Below are 19633 nucleotides of genomic sequence, written 5' to 3'. Positions count from 1 at the left end.
ATTAATTGAAAGCATTGGTGAACATTTGAGAAATTGGTTTTAGAGTAGTAAAACAGCTTACAAAACTGCCTGGCACAAACATTTGCCTGCTTTTTATTTATTTATTTATTTTCTATTTTTTTGCTAAACCGTGTTTGTGCTGATTCTAGCCCTAAAACTCCTAAACTCCCTTAAAAATGATGACTGCACTGAAAACAAGTTGACATACTTTTTTGTTTGTTCTTGAGCCACTTTTACAGCTCCATAGACATAGTCTTTTAGCTGCAGTATTTTGACCTCTTCTCCATTGCTCTCTCTCTTTCTCTCTCTCTCTCTTTTCGTTCTCTTTTCTTCTCTTTCTCTTGCTCTCTGTGTTAATGGCAAGGTAAGGAGCTCCACTCACTCTCGAGTATTAGATGTTAGTTCACCATTCCTGCTCTTTCTACAGGGACGCATGCTCACTGATCTCTTTGGGCCACCAGATGGATGGATTGGTGGCCCAGATACAGTTCTTTCATGGATCTGTATCAAATACTAACCTCAAATGAACCTGTTCTTCAGTATATGACCAGAAAAACAGCTTTGGATTACATTTTTGTGCAACCACTTAATATGCATTTAATTTTTTTATGCATAATGTCAGCAAATGTCATCCTCTATACAGTCTTAAAATGATGAAATAAACATGAAGTGTGAAGGTATTCCTCAAGATTGTGATAGGCACTAGTGCCCAAATACTAATATTAAAAGATTAAATTAATCGTTTCGGAAATTGATTTGAATTGTTTTTTCATTGTCATTTGAAATCTATTGGCAGCTATTGTTCAAAGCAGTTTGAGTGCTTGTATAGAAAATGGTCAAAATGCCCGTCACCGTTTAATCTGAGGAATAGCTCAAAATATCAAAAATGTCTTACTAATAGCCAAATCTGTATTTTCTGCGGTTGAATACTAACCAAAATAAGTGCTTTGAATAAACTGCTTTAGGGTGTATATTTTGAATATGAAATGGTAAGAGAACCATTAATGATTGAATGTTATTGAGCCAGGATTTTTTTAGTTAATAATAAGTTTATTACGTTTTGTACTTTGGTGCTGTACAAACACTGAAAGGTATTTCCATGCATTTAAATTCCAAGGACTTTGATTGAAAAGTTCCACGGTTGTAAAATGATTTGGGTGAAGTAAAAAAAAAAAAAAAACTAATAATATTTTTTCAGTTATTTCCCTTCTCAAGGTTTATAGAATCAAAACAAAATGTGAAGGTGTAATCTTGTTTTATCAGATATATGTGGAACCATTACTTCTCTTGTGATCTGGCAGATTTAAACGTATAGCATAGTGAATTTAACTTCTACAGTCTTTTCAGTTAGACTTACTAAGAATAAATACTCCAGTTTTTATGCAAGCAGTCAATGGGGGAACTGTTCAGTCTAAAGGACCATGGGTAACACTTCATAATAAATGGTGATGTCTAGAAGCCATTTATTTGATGTAATGCTTAAAATGTAATTTTTTGGATTAGCAAATAAGAGATATCATGAAATTGAATTTAGAATTCCACATACAGTAAGAAGCACTATTGTTTAAACTTTTTTTGGTAAGTTTTTTTTTCTAGTGTTTTTGAGTTTCTTATGCCTTCCAAGACTACATTTAAGATAGTAAAAATAGTAAGATTTCAATACATTGGTGTATTGATTATCACATGATCTAATCTAGATGTAAGAATCATTACTTGAGGAGCACTCAATATAATCCTGAAGAAAGATCTTATTATCAGTGTTGAAAACAGCATGTGTTGACTTTGTATTTTTTTTTATTCACTCTGAAGCTCAAAATATGAGCATTCATTTTAACACGTAATATTTATTTAGCATTATTAATCTCTACTGTCACTTATTTAATCAGTTTAATGTACTCTTGTTGAGTAAAATGTCAAACAATTGTTCTGACCCTAATGTTTTCAACAGTAGTGCATATAGTAATTATATTTAAGTCCACATCTACTACAGATATATGCAGCTGCAGACCCACAACATTTCAGGACACACAATCCCTGCCACGTGATCTATGACGGGGATGAACAATATATGGTTAATGACGGATGTAAATGTTATTACCATCTTCTTGATCAATATTAAAATACATATTACTAACAGTTGCCTCAGTTAAGTAAAAGTTTGAATTATTAGTATGTCAGTTTAAGATATAGAATACAGTATTTCTCATTAACAAATAGTTGTGAATACATATACAGTATAATAAAGTGTATTACTACTAAGTATTTTTTCCACTTTCCACAACACTCTCAGAAATAAAGGTACGCGAGCTGTCACTGGGGTGGTACCTCTTCAAAAGATACAAATTTGTACCTAAAAGGCCCATATTAATACCTCAAAGGTAAAGTGTTCCTCTAAGGATTTTTAGGTACTAATATATACTTTTGAGGTACCAATATGGATCCTTTAAGAACAAATGTGTACCTTTTGAAAACGTACCACCCCATTATCAGCTTGTGTACCTGTCTTTCTGAGACTGTACTAATCCACTTTTTCATGTGAATCTAAACGAGTAAATCTATTCAAATAAAATTTAATGTAACACTTTATTGTTTAGATTTTCTTATATTTTACAACAAAATTGTTATGTCATATTAAGTAACTTTAAAGAATATATCAATTTAAATTTTGTTCATGGACGATAACACAATGTGCAGACTGATATACAGTTGAAGTCAAAATTATTATCTACCCTTTGAATTTTTTTTCTTTTTAAAAATATTTCCTAAACAATGTTTAACAGAGCAAAGAAATTTTCACAGTATGTGATAGTTTTTTTTTTCTTGTTTGTTTTATTTCATCTAGAATAAAAGCAGTTTTTAATTTTAAAGCCCATTTTAAGGACAAAATTATTAGCCCCTAGTTTTTTTCCCCGATACTCTACAGAACAAACCATCGCTAAACAATACTTTGTCAAATTACCCTATTCTGCCTAGTTAACCTACTTAACCTAGTTAAGCCTTTAAATGTCACTTTAAGCTGTATAGAAGTGTTTCGAAAAATGTCTAGTAAAATATTTACTGTCATCATGGCAAAGATAATATAAATCAGTTATTAGAGATAAGTTATTAAGACTATTACGTTTAGAAATGTGTTGAAAAAATTGCTCTCTGTTAAACTGAATCTGGGGAGAAAAAAAATAAACTGGCTAATAATTCAGGGGGGGCTAATAATTCTGACCTCAACTGTATTTTTTTTTCCAGACTCTGAAGGTTAAAATATGAGCGTTCATTTAAATAAGTTATATTTATTTAGCATTATTAATCTCTACTGTCACTTATTTGATCAGGTGAATGTGCTCTTGTTGGGTAAAATGTCAGTAATTTGGAAGGGAAATGCTGTCATCCACTGAAAAAATGATTTTAAGTAAACTAAATAAAACAACATTAAGATCCTGATTTACTTTATTACACTCAATCTTACAAATAAATGGTATAATTTATGTTTTGTGTATGTGGATGCATAAATAAAGTCATAGTTTTAACTAATTGTTTTTATTTATGTAATTTGAGCACCAAAACACTGAGAACGCTGCGGGTCTGCAGCTGGATATTACTGACTGCTGATCTTGTTAAAATTATATAATGTATTGTTAATGACTCCTTTGTGAAAATTCTTATAATTGTTATCACTCGTTGTAACAGTCAACAGTTTTGAATACGCCATCACAAAATCTGCCCACACAGAAAGCTCATTATTAAATGTCTACCACTGTTGAGTTAGTTTATGAAATGTTTTGGCTACTTCACATGTATACTTGCATTAACTAAAGCCATTACATACATTTTCACCCAAAATGAGTGCAGATTCTGTCTGGGCCTATAGTTGTTATTGGAAGTATGATTAATATCTGCAGTCTAATGTTTCATTTTAGGAAATATAAGTCTGGGTAAATTGCCAATCTTGCAGGTTAACTGCCATATTGTAATCTGTCATTTGATGTTGTTGATTTGACGTCTCTTTCTTATTTCCTCCCACTGTAGCAGCCAAGACCTTGTTGAACAAAAAAGCAGACGTAAAGGTAAGAAGATCTGTTGAACTTCAGTGACCCAGACATGACCTTATGGCTTCTTAGTTCCTTCTCTCTTTTCACTACTGTCTTTTTTCCGTCCTGCTATCCTACTGTCAGTGCTCGCTGTTTGTTTAGAGTGTGCTCTTTTGTTGCATGATTTGTTAGTATTGTGTTTGTGTATGTGTGTATTAAGTCACGAGCATTTAATCATAGTTTTTATTTTAATGATCAAACTATATTTTAGTCTCACTCAGGTGGGGTTTTATCAGCCATTCGTCAAAACTGAATCACCTTATTGATTAATTAAAAATACTACAAATACAACATTATCATTTACTCACCCTTATGCCTTTTGTAAGTTTTTTTTGCTTGAAAATAACCTACAGTAAAATAGTTTAGTTTGAAATGTCTAAACTTCACTTTAGTGTACAATGAAAGGCCATGTTGACCACTGACTGTTCATTGTATAACAGTTGTGCGCTGTCACTGGTCTTTTAAAGCCAATTTCTATTTAATCAACCCATACATGTCATACATCTCGTCTCTGTCAGAGACTTGTAATGATTTTCAAGTAAAATTTTATTCAATGTAGCTTATTTGGATAATTATTTGACAATAAGAGTTCTTAAATGGATAGTTCACCCAAAAATAAAAGTTTACTGTTCATTTGCTCACTTCTTTTAGGCCATTGGTGACTTTTTATGTCTTTAGTAGAACATTTAAGATGTTTTTCCCCTGAAACTGGTTCTTTGTAACATCCAATTAAACAGTTACTGGCATTGTGGAAGTGAATTAAATCATAAAGGTAAAACAAAATCAATACCTTTGGTAGCTCGCAATACATTTCCATCGTTTTGATTAAATTGTCAGTGCAAAGCTGCACGACATTACTAACTTCAGTCTGCAGCCTCGTGCACATATCATTATGCAGTAGTACGCTTGTGCTCCAGACTGTCATCAATGTGCTGAGGACATTTTTAATTTATTTTTTCACTTTCAGAATGTCACTAGCTTTATTTTCTGAATCACAGAGGATCAGCTGAAAATCTTCTTTAATTTTCTACTGAAGAGAAAAGTCAGGGTGCGGAAATACATTTTTGTATTTGGGTAAACAACCTTGCCTTTAACATATTTGCCTGCATTTGGGGTAGATAAAACGCAAATTATGCAGTAAATGTCAGTGCATTTAACCGAGTTCTCTAGCAGCCAAAGAGCATGGAAATACAGTTATTCAACTATAAATAAAAATAGTTTCCCTATATATAAACCTGTATCGGCAATTCTGCAACCTCAAAAACATGAAAATGTTAAAATAGCATGCGCATTACAAAATCAATCTCAGTCATAAGAGTGTGGAAATATAAGGTGTTATCAAACACCATAACAAGCTCTATCCGGTCACGGTGCCCGCGATACCACTGAAAGATGAGACGAAACCAAGGTTTTATTTCCGTCAGTGACTGTGTGTGTGTGTGTGTGTGTGGGAGATATTTAGGAGAATGATATAACGACGACGGCTGCGATGCCATTGAGGAATCTGTGGAATCTTCCACAAGAGCCAGAGTAATTTGATTCATGAAAGAGGATTTTCAGATCTGAACTGCACTTAACACTTATTGGAGTGTTCGCAGACACACAAACTCATACACATGCCTACCTGATTTCGTCGTCACCTCACAACCCACCTCTGTGACTCACACCTGATATCTGTGTGTGTGTGTGTGTATGTACGTGTGCATGTGTTTGAGCGGAGAAATAGTTGAGCAGGGAATGTGACTCTGGTTCCAAGAATAGCCGTGAGTCTGAAACCCTGGAAACTCTGAGACAAAAATAGCAGCACAGCGCTCCTCTCATCGCCTAGCAACAGGCTCCCCCACGTCCTCTCCAGCCATTTTAAAACATTTCTTCTGTCCTTTTCACGATTACCTCACTCTCCTTCTCTCTTTCCTTCACCTTTAGACTCCGTCTCCAAAGATCACGCTGAGCTGCTCCTAATTTAGTCTCTGTCACTACTTTTCAAATTAACTCGAGCTGACTTCCTTACGTTGCTTCTAAATCTTTGCAAGACCACCGGTTATGTAATTCTGCTTTAGAATTGGAAACATTTTTATTTTTTTAATACGGCAGTTGCCACATTTCATGTTTTTTTTTTTTTTTTTTCAAGAAAAGCAGTTCTGAGAACATTCTGTGCTTAATATAACTCGTTATTGGTTGCCCTTTTTTAGGACAAAAAAAGTATCACTGAACCACACAGACTCTGCTTGCTTCCACTCTCAGCATCCCTGCCTGTTCTTGCACATTATTCCTCATTTCTGTAGCACCTACGTTGTTTTTCCTTCTCCAGGTTGAGGGCGAGATTGAATGCTAACTGTCATATATCACAAACAAGTGACCCCGATCAGTTAACTTTGCTTACACTGATCGTTTCTCAAGTGCACCTGAGCTAGCACTTTATTTCTACCAGAAGCATGTGCCTCTGTCCTTTTTCCACGTTCCTTCACTTAACCCACTATCCTTCCTTGTTCCTCTTCCTTCAAATTTCCTGTTGTATAGAAGAGTCTTCAATTCTCGTCTTGCTCTGAACCCCAAACCTTCACATGCAGTCCAGAGTTGTTCTTCAAGTCTTTGACTGGTGTTTACACCGCTCTGGCTGCATCCGGCATTCTCTTTCTGCTCCTCCTTTATCTTCACCCCAGATGAACATGGTTATCAAACAAGCCAGCATCTTTTTATATATCGTCTCACAGTTTCATCCATTTCTCTCACTTCTCTCCCTCTCTAGAAGCGGAAGTCGAGCTCTACCATTCAGTACATGGTGAGAATCCTGTTTCATTTACACTATTCACACTTGCATAACTTCCCTGGAAAGTCGTACTTGAAGTTCTGCATTTCTGTGCGACATAATGAAATGATGGTCAGTATAATAAAAATTTTGCTTGTAATTCAATATTTAAATTTATATTCAATTTAAAAGGATTTTTAAATGGATAGTTCACCCAAAACTGAACATTTACTCATTATTTACTCACCCTCAAGTGGTTACAAACCTTTTGAGTTTCTTTATTCTGTTAAACACAAAAGAAGATATTTTGAAGAAACCTGCCATTGACTTCCATAATAGAAAAACAACTACATCGGAAGTCAATGGTTCTAGGAAAGAAACTCATAAAGGTTTGAAACAAGTAAAAGGTGAGTAAATGATGACAGGATATACTAGAACAACTTAAAATAGCAACTATACATTTTAAGGCAATGGTAGAAAATGTACTAAGAGCTAAGTTCTTCACTTATGAGTGAAAGGATATTTGAAAATAGCAATACAGATATTTACTAATAGTCCCTTTCCACATTTACGGGTTTCTAAGTAGTGGAAGGCGTCTTAGTTGGGTAAACTTAGAGCGCAGTGAATCAGAGAGTACAACAAATAATTTACAATCCTATTTTCTGAAATAATAAAAAAACCTTAAGATAATGTTATCAAGACTTTCAGAAAAAGGAAAAAAATTGTGTGAGACAGATGATGAGAGATGATGATAGAATGACCTAAAATTTACTCTCGGCTCTATAGACGCTGCATTAGAAACACCTCGCATAAACGGTAGTTCATTTTTTGTAATTTTATGCAAAGAGGATATAATGCATTAATTAATGCATATAAATGTTTGTACGTTAAATACCTAAATATTAAAACAGTTTTACTGATATAAAACTATGATGACTGTTAAATGCTTCACAACAGTCTAGTGAACAGAGTCCATATACAGTAAATGTTGATATGTTTGCTCCGTCTGCACTTTGGGACTCTTATCACTTTTCCCTTATACAATAGATTGCTTTAAAGCAAGAAGCTTGATTATATTCATTATTAAACATAAATAATAATACAATGTGATTGTCACTTTTAGATTAGAATTTCCAATTCAACACTAACAAGCAGCTTTCGAGTGTTTTTTGTTGTTGTTTTTACTCAAGTCTGATCTCTGCTTGAGCAGTAAAAATGAGCAGGAGAAAACTTCCACGTCAAAAAAGATGGAGCCTCAAGAGCACGTCTGTCTTTTCCGAAGTGGTTACAATAGCAAGCTGTTTTAAATTCTCCAAACTTATTTTGGCTTGATTTTGATTGGTCAGTTTGTTCTACAATTTCACTTGAAGTATAATGGGTTTTTAATAGGCATTATTATTGTTTTCATTTTTGGTGTGATCATGTCTTAAAGAAATAGTTCACCCAAAAGAAAATCCTCACTATTTAATGTACTTTATTTACAAAAACTTGTTGACTTTCTTTTTAACTGTTGAACACAAAATTATATATTTTGAAGAATACTGGGAAATGGTAACCATTGTCATTCATTGTAGAAAAAACAAATACTCTGAAAGTGATGGATACTGGTTTTCAATATTTTTCATAATATCTTGTGTGTTAAACAGAAGAAACTGAAAAAGGGTTTATGACTAGTCTGGACTTTTTCAGAAACAATTTCAGATATACTGTCCCCTAAATGGAAATAAAGCAGAGATTGGTTGATTTACATGGCAACCTCTGAATCTATAACAAGTTTTGTTGCCGTTTATGTCTGGCGTCTTAAGTCCACTTAGATCCTGTAAATTTGACCATCTTTTTTGTATAATGTGTTTATTTCCCAACACTTTATTCCTATCCTCTACTGTCTGAATTCTGAATGAATCTGACCAACTCCCATGGACAACATGGACTGCCTTGGTCCTATTCAGATGCATTTTGCTTAATACTAACCTTCTTGGAAGCATTCTTGAAGAGGTGCCTTTGTTCATACACAGGTAGGCATACGAATGAACATGCTGCATAATGCCCTCTGTTTCCTGTTTCTACATTTGAAGGTCTGAAGATCTTATTTGTGTACATTCATCAATCCCTTATTTAGTATCTAGCGAATACATCTACCACTATCTACTGGGTTACAGAATACAGAATTGATTTCTGTATTCTTGGTGCTCAGTAAATTGTTTTATTTTATTCTTTGTTGTTCCCAGAGAGATGCAGTCAAGTCCTCCAAGACTTTAAGATCCACATACAGAGCAAGACTTTACCCAAAACCCAGACCAAGAATACAATACAAGAGCCATCTCTAAGACAAGTGCAGATCTTTTGGTCCAAAAACAAAGCAGTGCATTTTAATCAGCCAAGACCCAATTATTTAATAATTGGTCAAATCACAGAGCTACATTATGGACTCTGTCAATGTTTGTTGCTACAGTAGTTTCAGCCTGTTGCAGGTATCATTCTGCACCGCTTTGTTTAAATAGCAAATGCAGTTGCACCCATGGGCATGCTGCTCTGAACAGGTGTATTAAGGCGCATCGTTGGTGTGTTGATATTTTGAGGAAACAAAAATGGACCGCACCATTGACCAACTAAAAGTTTGTCTAAAGTAGACCTGGATCGACCTGAAGAGGGTCTAAATAGCTAAATGTTTTTTTTTAAAGAGCTTGTTAGTGTTATTTGTCTAAAATGCACTTACACATAGCTTATTACACACACAGGGACACACAGTCATCTTTAAATATGAAAAATGTTTTTTTTTATTCCGTTTTCCAATTACAAAGTCTGTTGGGTACATGGCAAATCCCCTACGGTGCAACCACAACTTGCTCTTAAAGAGAATGGTAGATTCTGGCTTCCTCAGTTTGGTAGACTTTGAATGGTTTAATGCACAAACCCAAAACACAACCATAACTAATTATTAAAATTAGCACAACCCTTTTGGACTATGCTATAAGGCTCTGTAACACTGTTAGACCATATAGATCCATGACTTACTGCAATATTTTTGAGAATTGAATTCTGCTAGCCCCCAAGTGGTCCAGTTACCAGGAACAGTATGAAATTTGAAAGTGTGTGTCCATTCTGCCAGTTTGTGATGCGCTTGTGTAAATGGGTTTATATTCTGTTTGTAAGTGCAGAAGTTGTGAGCTGCTGTTCATTCGTCTCTCTTGGTCATACTAATGACACTTCTCATATGAGTGCCCAAGCTGTGCGAGGGAAAGTGGCCTGTTAGCTGCCTCAATACCATCACAGGCTCATAGACGTGAGACCTGAGGGACCCTGAATACAAATAAACACCCATAGCTAATCCGCCTCTGCATGTAATGTGGCTAATTGGGATAATGGATTAGTTTAGGAAGCCTAATTGGTGAAAAGCATTTTATGGACTTTTATAATGACCCTCCCTTCTCTCTTGCTGCTAGAGAACATTGTGTTTTAACGAATAACGTTGTTTTTGTGTGAATAAGCAGTTGGCATTACGTCAGTCATTTACCTTAAAATAGATAAGGAGTCCTACCGCATGTGTTTGTTTGTGTGTGTGAGTACACATGTGCATGCGGATCTTTCCCTCGTTCTTCTTTAACCTAACCTTTACTTAACCGAATGTGTGTTGTGTTTCCCTGCACAGCCCCAGACAAACAGCACCAAAAACAGCATAGTCACCAGTCCCAAGGGAAACCTCCCCTCTCCTGCACTGGTATTTACCTCTCTAATCCTTTTCGTTTCTTCCACTCCATTCTTTTCCCTCTACCTTCTTTGTCTCTGACTGAACCTGCATTTTTTAGTACATTTTGAATGCATTTTAGTTTTCTTATGTTTTTTTATTGCATATAGGAGCCGTTACAGACCTTTATTACAAGGGTCCTGTTATGCTTTTTTAATAAGATGTAATATTTTAAGGTGTAGGCCTGTATGATTAATCGAAATGAAATCTAGATCGCAATTCATTAAAAGCTGCGATTCTCATGCACATCCTGTCAGTTAACTGTGATCAACAGTAAATCTTCTCTGAAGGATGTTACCATGCAGAAACTGGAAATCAAACAGAGCTGAGGGTTTTATCTCTTGATTGAATGAGACTAATGAACACAACTATGTAATCATCTCACAGAATCGACAGAAGTTATGTGGAGAGATTGGAGTAAAAACAAGTGTAGTGAATTCACATGCTTTCAGGTCTTGCAGAAACACATCCATAGTTCACTGAGAAGCGGTGCAAACAGCTGTCAAATTGCAGATTATCTTGTGGATTTATTATTATTTATTATTATTGTTCGTGGATTTATTGTTTGAAAGCAGGTGATGGAGATTTAATACAGTTTACTTAGCCAGCTTTACTGCCAAAATGCACATGAAAATCACTTTGGATTAATTGTGCAGCCTACTAAGGAGTCTGTGTCTGTCAAGTTTGCAAAGGAGTCTGCAAAATACCTCACTCACCATTTTAGTAAGCCATACTAGAAATGACTTTTTAGGGTTCAAGCATAAATATGCTGTTTTTTATGTTTGTGCACCAAAAAATGCTGCTTCCCCACCACCCCCAACCCCCATTTTTTCTAGAGGAGGGTGGAGATTTTACAGCTTGTGCATTAAGGCTGATTTATACTTCTGCAATCATCACACGAGTATGATCCGGCGCAGCCTTCGTGCGGTCGCATAGCCCACATTGTGGCTGACATGCACCTCTCAAAAAATGTAACTACATCTCGCAACAAAGCATAATGCAAGGACTGATTGGTCGGCTTGTAGCCCTGACGAGTGAGGGTGGGACCGATCCGTGTGAACCGGTTTGAACCATTGTTTACAAGTGTTGAGTCCCGTGAAGGAGCCCAAGATGGAAAGTTTTGTTTTGTGTTTACCTGATAATTAAAGTTATTGCACTTCCACTGTTCTTACCTCTGAATGAGTGAGTTTTAGCTACTTGTACTTTAAAGGTTCAGAAAAAAAAAATTCATGAAGAAACACTGAAGAACATAACCTTACTGCTAGCTAGCATTTCTGAAGAACAAACAGCACATAGAAGTATAAATGCACTGCAACGTGCAAGGCATGTGCTGTGGGTCACGCCGATCACTTGATGCAGAAGTATAAACCAGCCTTTAGTTACTCAGGCATCAACAAGCTAAATATCTGGATGCCTTTTAAAGCTTTTTTAGTTTAAACTGCTGAAATACTATTTTCGTAGCATACTGTATAGTCATGAAGAATGCACATACAGTAAACAACCAGCTATCAGATATGCAGTATGTATTAAACTAGGTTCAGTTTTGTGTCAGCTGTCAAATACACCCAAGGTCAAAATCTCACAAAAAACACAAAATCGAACAGGAAAAGTTGGTTATGCCTCTGAATTTAAACAGCTGGGGAAAAGTCAGCCCTTAAAGGGTTCTTACAGTTTTCTGAGTGCAGTGGTAAGAAATGTTGCTTTGTTTACTGAGATCTTTAATTGTGTTTACTTGCATAGACCCACTGAGCATAGTATAGATGTCAATTGAGTGTAGTGTTGTGAGCAGTGCAGCTTACTTCAGGATTTTTGTGTTTGTGTGCCCATTTTAAAGAAAATAGTCATAGTTTTGACCTCTTAATAATCTCTTTGTATTTATTAGATAGTGGTTTTTAATAAAGGTTTGTCAGAATAACAAATATTTTCATTGACTGTGATTACATTTAATGTAATGTGTATTAATATAGTTCAATCATAAGGGGGGTCCCTCCACACCACCAACAGTGTGCAGCATCCACTTGGATCATGCGACGGCAGCCACAGGACAATGGTGCCAGTGCGTTCACCACACACCAGCTATATGGGGAAGTGGAGGGACAGTGATAAAGCCAATTCGGTGGATGGGGATGATTGGAAGGCAGAGATGGGTGAGGGCCAATGGAGGGAATTTGGCCAGGACACAGGGGTTACACCCATGCTCTTTATGAGAAGTGCCATGGGATTTTTAATGACCACAGATAGTCAGGACCTCGGTTTAGCCTCTCATCCGAAAGACAGCTCTCACTGACAGTATAGTGTCCCCTTCACTTTACTGGGGCATTAGGATTTACACAGACCAGTGTTTGATTCCCCCCTGCTGGCCTCACTGAAGGCTGATTTATGCTTCTGCGTCAAACGCCCGCATATGCTACGGTGCTGACGCAAAGCCCTTCACTGTCGTCGTCGCTGATGTGCACCTCTCAAAAAATGTAACTACACGTCGCAACGACACATAGCGCAAGCTCGTGATTGGTCGGCTTGGTAGCGCTGATGAGTCTGGGCGGGACCGAGAGCCGCGTGAATGATGCAAGCCTGATGGAGCGATTGTTTACAAGTGTGGAGTCCCGCGAAGGAGCTCCGGATGGAAAGTTTTGTTTTGTGTTTAACTCATAGTTAAAGTTGTTGCACGTCCGCCGGTTCCTGCCTCAAAATGAGCGAGTTTGAGCCACTTGTACATCCCGGAAGTGTTCAGGAAAAGCAAAACAGCAGCGAAGAAACTCGACAGAGAACCATTTACACCTCACTGCCAACTAGCGTTTCGGAAATTTTAATGCAGACCAACAGAGACAGCATGCAGAAGTAGAAATGCACAGCTACACGCGTTGCATGCGCCGTGGGTTACGCCGATCACTTGACGCAGAAGTATAAACCAGGCTTAACACCACCTCCAGCAGCAACCTAGTTTTCCCATATGCTCTGGTACTGATCAAGCCCAGCCCTGCTTAACCGGTCTTGGGCTGCAGGGTGGTATGTCTGTGGCAAAAAAAAAAAAGATTTTTTTTTTTTTTTTTTTTTTACCAAATATTGGCTTCTTAACTCTTCTAATGTAAGCTAAAACCTTGCAGTGACCACTTTTGTGATTTCAGTCCTATATGTTTGATGCATTAGCCCATGGACCCAGTTAAGCTGTATTTATTCAGTTGCGTCTGTCATTCTGATAGATTACTGTACACTCCAGTAACTAATTTATGAGGTTGTTTATTTGATTGCACAATGCCAGTTTGCCTTTCAGTGTCTGCTTTGATCAGACGGCTGTTTATTGTAAGCAGCTGGCAGGAAAATTAATGAAACAATGTGTTATTATGCCAGGGTGGTGGGTACATGTGTGATGTGATAATTCAAGATTTAATGACAAGCTTGAGTGACATCGATAGACAGGCGGTCTGTGTTCTGTGGTGAATTTAGTGGATTTCTGTGGTCTGTTAAAGCTCAGTAAAGAGGCTCTAGAGTGAGCCAGAGCAATAAAGGAAGCTCCTAATGGAAGCATGACATGTGTTTCAACATATAGAGCTATTGCAACATGTGGTCCAATACATCAGAATATTTTAGGACCCCTCATAGTTGCCCTTTAATGCTGCCAGTGTAGAGTTTGTGTTCTGCGCAAGTGTGTGTGGTGTTTTATGTTGCAGATATAGTTACTCAACCTTGAAGTGAAGCGAGGAGGTGTTTATGGTCAGTAAAGACTCTAGCCTTAGTGCTTTGTTTCATAGCTTCCCCTTCAGCTTTACTATTTACTGAACAGTTACGTAGACCTGAATGATATTTGTCATTAGTAGCCATGACAGTATTTGATATTTATGTCTTAGTTGTAATGATTTTACAGGAGCCATTATTTTCTTAGAACCAAGTTCTTAAAATACATATAGCATGATTGCAGTTCAATAAATTAAGACCTTTTATCTAACCATATACATTTTATATTAAACACCACAGCAGACATTTATCTCTACTTTTGTTGATTTTATATAGTGAAATTGTCACTAAAAATATATTTAAGGGTGCTATAGAAAACATTGATTCAATATGTTCAATTATTTTATATTTACATGATAGATTCGCATAGTATGATGCTTAGGTAAGTTCATATATTCTCTTGATACAGTTTTATTTGCTTATTTACAACCAGAGGAATTACCCCTAGAATGATAAGCTTGGTTTTGACCATATTTGGAACACTCATGAATATTAATGAGCTCAGTTTTGCAGCTTTGCAGCTTGTCAGTACCTGACACTTGCGTGCACACAGACGCACATAGAGCATGATGTGCTCTAAAATGCACATATGCAAATTAGTTATATTTCAGTCAAAAAATATTTCAGCAAGCGCAGTAGATGCCTTGTCAACTGACAATCAACAAACTGTAGTGGCGATGACGTTCACATTAGGAGTGAGTGAGCTATCTTTAGGCAACTACAGTAAGTCTACTCATTCATTACTGCTATGGGTTGTGAATAAAATATAAGGTAGATTATAATAATTTCTAAGAAGAGCAACTGACAGAGTTGTATTTTATTGTTTTAAAAGGCACCTATTTAATCCCTTTTTAAGATTTAAGATGAGTATTTTGTGTCTCCAGAATGTGTCCGCTCAAAACACCCATTAGATTATTTTCTTTACCTTTTAGAACATTGGATTTTCTTCTCTGAACACACTAGCTGTTTTTGTTGCCTGGGCCCTAAAGGCTAGTTTTCCCGGCCCACTGCTCCCACGTGCCTGTCAGAGTGTCCCTCAATCTCCACCTTTGCTGTGTTAGATAAACAGTACAGTGCCAGACAAGAAGAAAGCAGATCTCACGTAACGTTTGTGAGAAATACTACAGTAAGGACTTCCCCAATGATTATTTGATGTATTTGTGGTAGAGTTAATTTAAGCCTTTCTGCAATGATTAGTCATACACAATGTCCTTACAAAGTTCACTCACACACACACAAAAGTTCATTGGCATCTTTTCATTCAGGAAAAATCACCGTAAGAGCTGAGTCATATAAAACAATGCATGAATGTGCACTAAACACTTATAGTCAGCAGTTTACATTCGTCTGTTGTCTTATTACAAACACATTCCCCAAAGTTTGCAATATACATGTTAAACTAACAAATGATACATTTAAACAGACCTCTCTGCAGACGCACTGAATACATTTATAATCTGTATATCCTGCATCTTGGGTTCTGACAAGCTGTGAACAGATGAGATGTATATCTGCCTGTTTTACAGAAAGCTCATTTACTCTTTATGCATCTACCATATTCAAAATAAGAGTCCCAAAGACATAAAATCTTAGATAAACGTATAAATAAGCGAAAAACAATTGCTACTAATATACGCTCACACTGTGCTTTATTACTACTGAACATCATGATCAGGCTGTTATATCCATGCCATAATCTCAGATGGCCAGACGGTGATTCATCTTTTATAAATAATGAAAATATGGGTGTCTGGGAAGCAGCAAGTCCAGAGACTGGAGTGTACACCATGATTTTATAAAAGATTTGCTTTCATTTGTGATTAATTACTAGTCATAAATGGCTAATGAGAGTTTCTCAATTCAGCTGATTAGATACTTTGGTTACAGTTTTCTGTAAGTCACATCTTAACATTGGATAGGCTGTAGTGAACGCTTTTATAGCAATGGTCTCAAACTCAATTCCTGGAGGGCCGCATCTCTGCATAGTTTCGCTCCAACAACCCTCAACTCACACCTGCTTAATAGTCTCTAGTGAACACCTTGATTAGTTGGAACAGCTGTGTTTGATTAGGGTTGAAGCAAAACTGTGCAAAGCTGCGGCCCTCCAGGAATCTAGTTTGAGACCTATGCTTTATTGGGACCCTATCAGTCAGTGTTCATTGTAACGTAAGCATGTTGCACAGGCAACGGTTGTCATGGCAGTGAAGACCTCATAATGATGGGGAATGCAGGCTGCTGATTGGACATTGAGGGAATGTTACTTCCTGCGAGAGAGAACTAGCCATTACAGATTCATGCGCTCTGATGTGCGTCTAGCTAGCAGCTTTCCGGACTTGACACGAACGGCATAAAATAAACATGTGATTTCAGAAGCTGCGATAACTACTCTATGCAAATCACGCTCTCTCAGGCGCAGTGTTTTTCCCTTTTTTATTTATATGGATATTCTTTGGAGTTCTTAGTTGGTGGTTTTGAAATGTAAGCTTGCCATGTGCTGTCATTTGTAGGATGAAAACAGAATCAAACCTCTGTTGGTTTGATACATTTTATTTATTTTTATTTTTTTCTCCCTGGGTTGCCAATCACAAACACACATCCACCCACACACACACACACACACACACACACACACACACACACACACACACACACACACACACACACACACACACACACACACACACACACACACAGTCTCTCTCTTTCTCTTTTCTACTCATGTTTTTCCACCCCTCCTCCTCTGTCGCTCTGTAGGAGGCACAGACCACTGTCATCCATAATGCAGTGGATGGGATTAAGGTACCCACCACCATCATCTCGCCTTTCCTCTGTTTGATCTGCACCCCCACAATGCATTTCTGCCGGTGTGACTACAGACGATGACATCATCCGAGCTTGTGCATGCGTGCCCCCTTTTGAAGTTTAACGCGAACTGGTGTTTGACTGATAACAAATTGCAGCTTTTAACCAAACGTGACATGCAAATGAGTACGTGTTGGTTAATGAAATGCATGTGGCGTTGAAGTGTTAGAAGCGTGTGGTGGTTTGAGTTGAATTGACGGTCTTGAGTAGTGATTTTTATTCATGATCGTGAGGATGGGAAATGGCTCTCGACACATCAGATGTTTGCAGCATGAAGCTGAGGAGCAACAGTTGGAAATCTGTGTCATGATAAGAATATTAAAGCTGCTGTCTCAGATCTCAGCGCTTCAGCTGTGTGACGTAGAGACCTCTTGTGGTGGACGCTGAAAGTGAAGCTTGCCAAAACAAGGTCTTTCCAGATCAGGGGTGCTCTGACTTTTTCGTATGAAGGGCCAAAAACAAAATATCATTGATAGCTGTATGCCGAAGGTAAATATAGCAAACTACAGTACAGTATATTACATTAAAGTTGCCAAGGCTAATTTCCTAAGTTCTTTAATAATATTGCAAAACAAATAGGAAACATTACTTTAAATGGTATTAACTAATTCAGTATAATTTTTTAAATGATAAATCATTTCAATAAAAACATAATCACATTTATAACATAGATGAGTTCAATGCTGAATACACTAGTCAAGCAGAATCTGCCTTTGACTTGATTTGCTCACCAAAGTCTCTGGGTTATTAGGTGGCAGTATCAGGGTGTCAGCGAGGTCTTAAATTTCAAAAACTAAATTTTATGCCTTAAAGTCTTAAATTCACTGAAATATTGCATAGGTCTTTATTTCCCTATGTCCAGTTAGGGCTGACACCTAATCACCAATAATCCATCTCAAAACTTTTTATATATATATATTAAAGTTTTTTTTGTTTTTTGTTTTTTTCAAAGAAATGCAATTCACAACAGCTGTTAGACCTTTGTACAGCATTTTTTTTCCGAATTAAATTCCCTAATCATGGAAAGAAAACTAATGCAATGCATTTCTTTACATGATCTTCCATTAATACAAAAACTATTTAAAGAAGTAACCAGGTCATTTGAAAAAATCTTTAATGTTTAGCCCTCTATAAGTCTAAAATTTCATTCATAATGATCTTAAAAGGGTCTTAGTCTTAAATTTGATTTTAAGAAACCATGCAGTATGTACATTTAAACTAAATCTGATTCATTTACATCATTTAGTTAAAACATTTACTTTCAGCAATAAACAAACAAATAAAAAAGGGTTACATTAAATTTGCATTGACATTCTCAAAGCCATCCTCATCGTTCTCCCTCTCTTCTCGGATGGGATGGCAGACCAAATTAAAGGTTAACATGGGCCAAATTTGGCCCCCAGGTCCTAGTTTGGACATCTCTGCTGTAGATTGTATTAGTTAACATTTTTGTAATGTTTTTTTTTTTTTTTGTCCTGTTAATGGAAGAGAAATAACAAACAAAATCATATAGTAATGTGGTGTCTGTAATTGGATGTACTGAATAGAAACAAATCTGTGTATTTATTTCTGTATCAACTGAAACATTATCTGTCATTTTTAAAAATGTATTATTTACTTAGTTTGTAAAAATATTGAAAATACTTTTGCACATATTTTTTTTTAGATTATGCGGAACCCTTTAACTGCCCCACTGAGGAAAAAATGCAATAGAAAGAATATTTTGGATTGCACTCCTAATGTTCCTAGTTAACACAATCAATGCATTTTTTAACACATCCCATAATTTCTAAAATGTCAGCCACTACCAAATGGTTTATGTTGGTTTATGGTAAAAAAAAACCTAAATTAATATATATGCTATGAAAATATAAGTGTAAGACTAATTTATTTCAAAACATAATCTAAATAAAACATTTTTGAATACTAAATCATCTTTATTTTTTGAAGTATGTCATAAAATTATTCAAATTCTCAATTAATAGGATGATGGGGTTAAAATTTAATTAAAAAAAGGTTAAGTGGGATTCTTCTAAAACAGTGCAAAAAAACAGGTCTTGACAATGTTTGTAATGTGTATTTATTAACTTTTATTCTTTTGAAATGTATATTTTATTCTATTATGTGATTAAGTAATTAGTTTGTGGATTTGAAGTGTTCAAATTTAGTTGTACCTGCCAGCTGCATATAACAATATTTTTATTTAATTACAGGCACCTTTTAAGTAAAACTCTTTTATTTAAATGCTTTAAATTCATGGTAAAATGCATTTAGAGTTATTCAGTGTTTAATGGGCAGTCATTTGCTGATTATCTTTTTTTTTTTTTTTTTTTTTTTGCAAGGAGCTTGTGAGTGGAACTAAACTAAAAGAGGCATCTTTGAAGATTAACAGTGACTTATTCTAAATGATGTATAGACAATTCTTATCAATTTAACTATAAGTCAATATCAGGGTTCCCACTT

General features: G+C 36.1%; 1 protein-coding gene across 50 annotated transcripts in view; it reads left to right on the top strand.

Annotated features, from left to right (window-relative positions):
* The window catches only part of camk2b1 (calcium/calmodulin-dependent protein kinase (CaM kinase) II beta 1), a 97666-nt gene that overhangs the window by 59441 nt on the left and 18592 nt on the right, over positions 1–19633 (top strand). For 7 of the 50 annotated variants that reach the window (XM_087252285.1, XM_087252301.1, XM_087252279.1 and 4 more), the window contains 4 exons: positions 4021–4058; positions 6832–6864; positions 10481–10549; positions 17063–17107. In XM_087252285.1, coding sequence (XP_087108411.1) covers positions 4021–4058; positions 6832–6864; positions 10481–10549; positions 17063–17107 — 185 coding nt within the window. 50 annotated transcript variants of the gene reach the window in all.

This window comes from Danio rerio, chromosome 5 (assembly GCF_052040795.2).
Source record: "Danio rerio strain M-AB ecotype USA chromosome 5, GRCz13ab, whole genome shotgun sequence".
Taxonomy (NCBI): domain Eukaryota; kingdom Metazoa; phylum Chordata; class Actinopteri; order Cypriniformes; family Danionidae; genus Danio; species Danio rerio.
The sequence above is the reverse complement of the archived record's forward strand: the minus strand, read 5'-3'. Positions and strand labels throughout refer to the sequence as shown.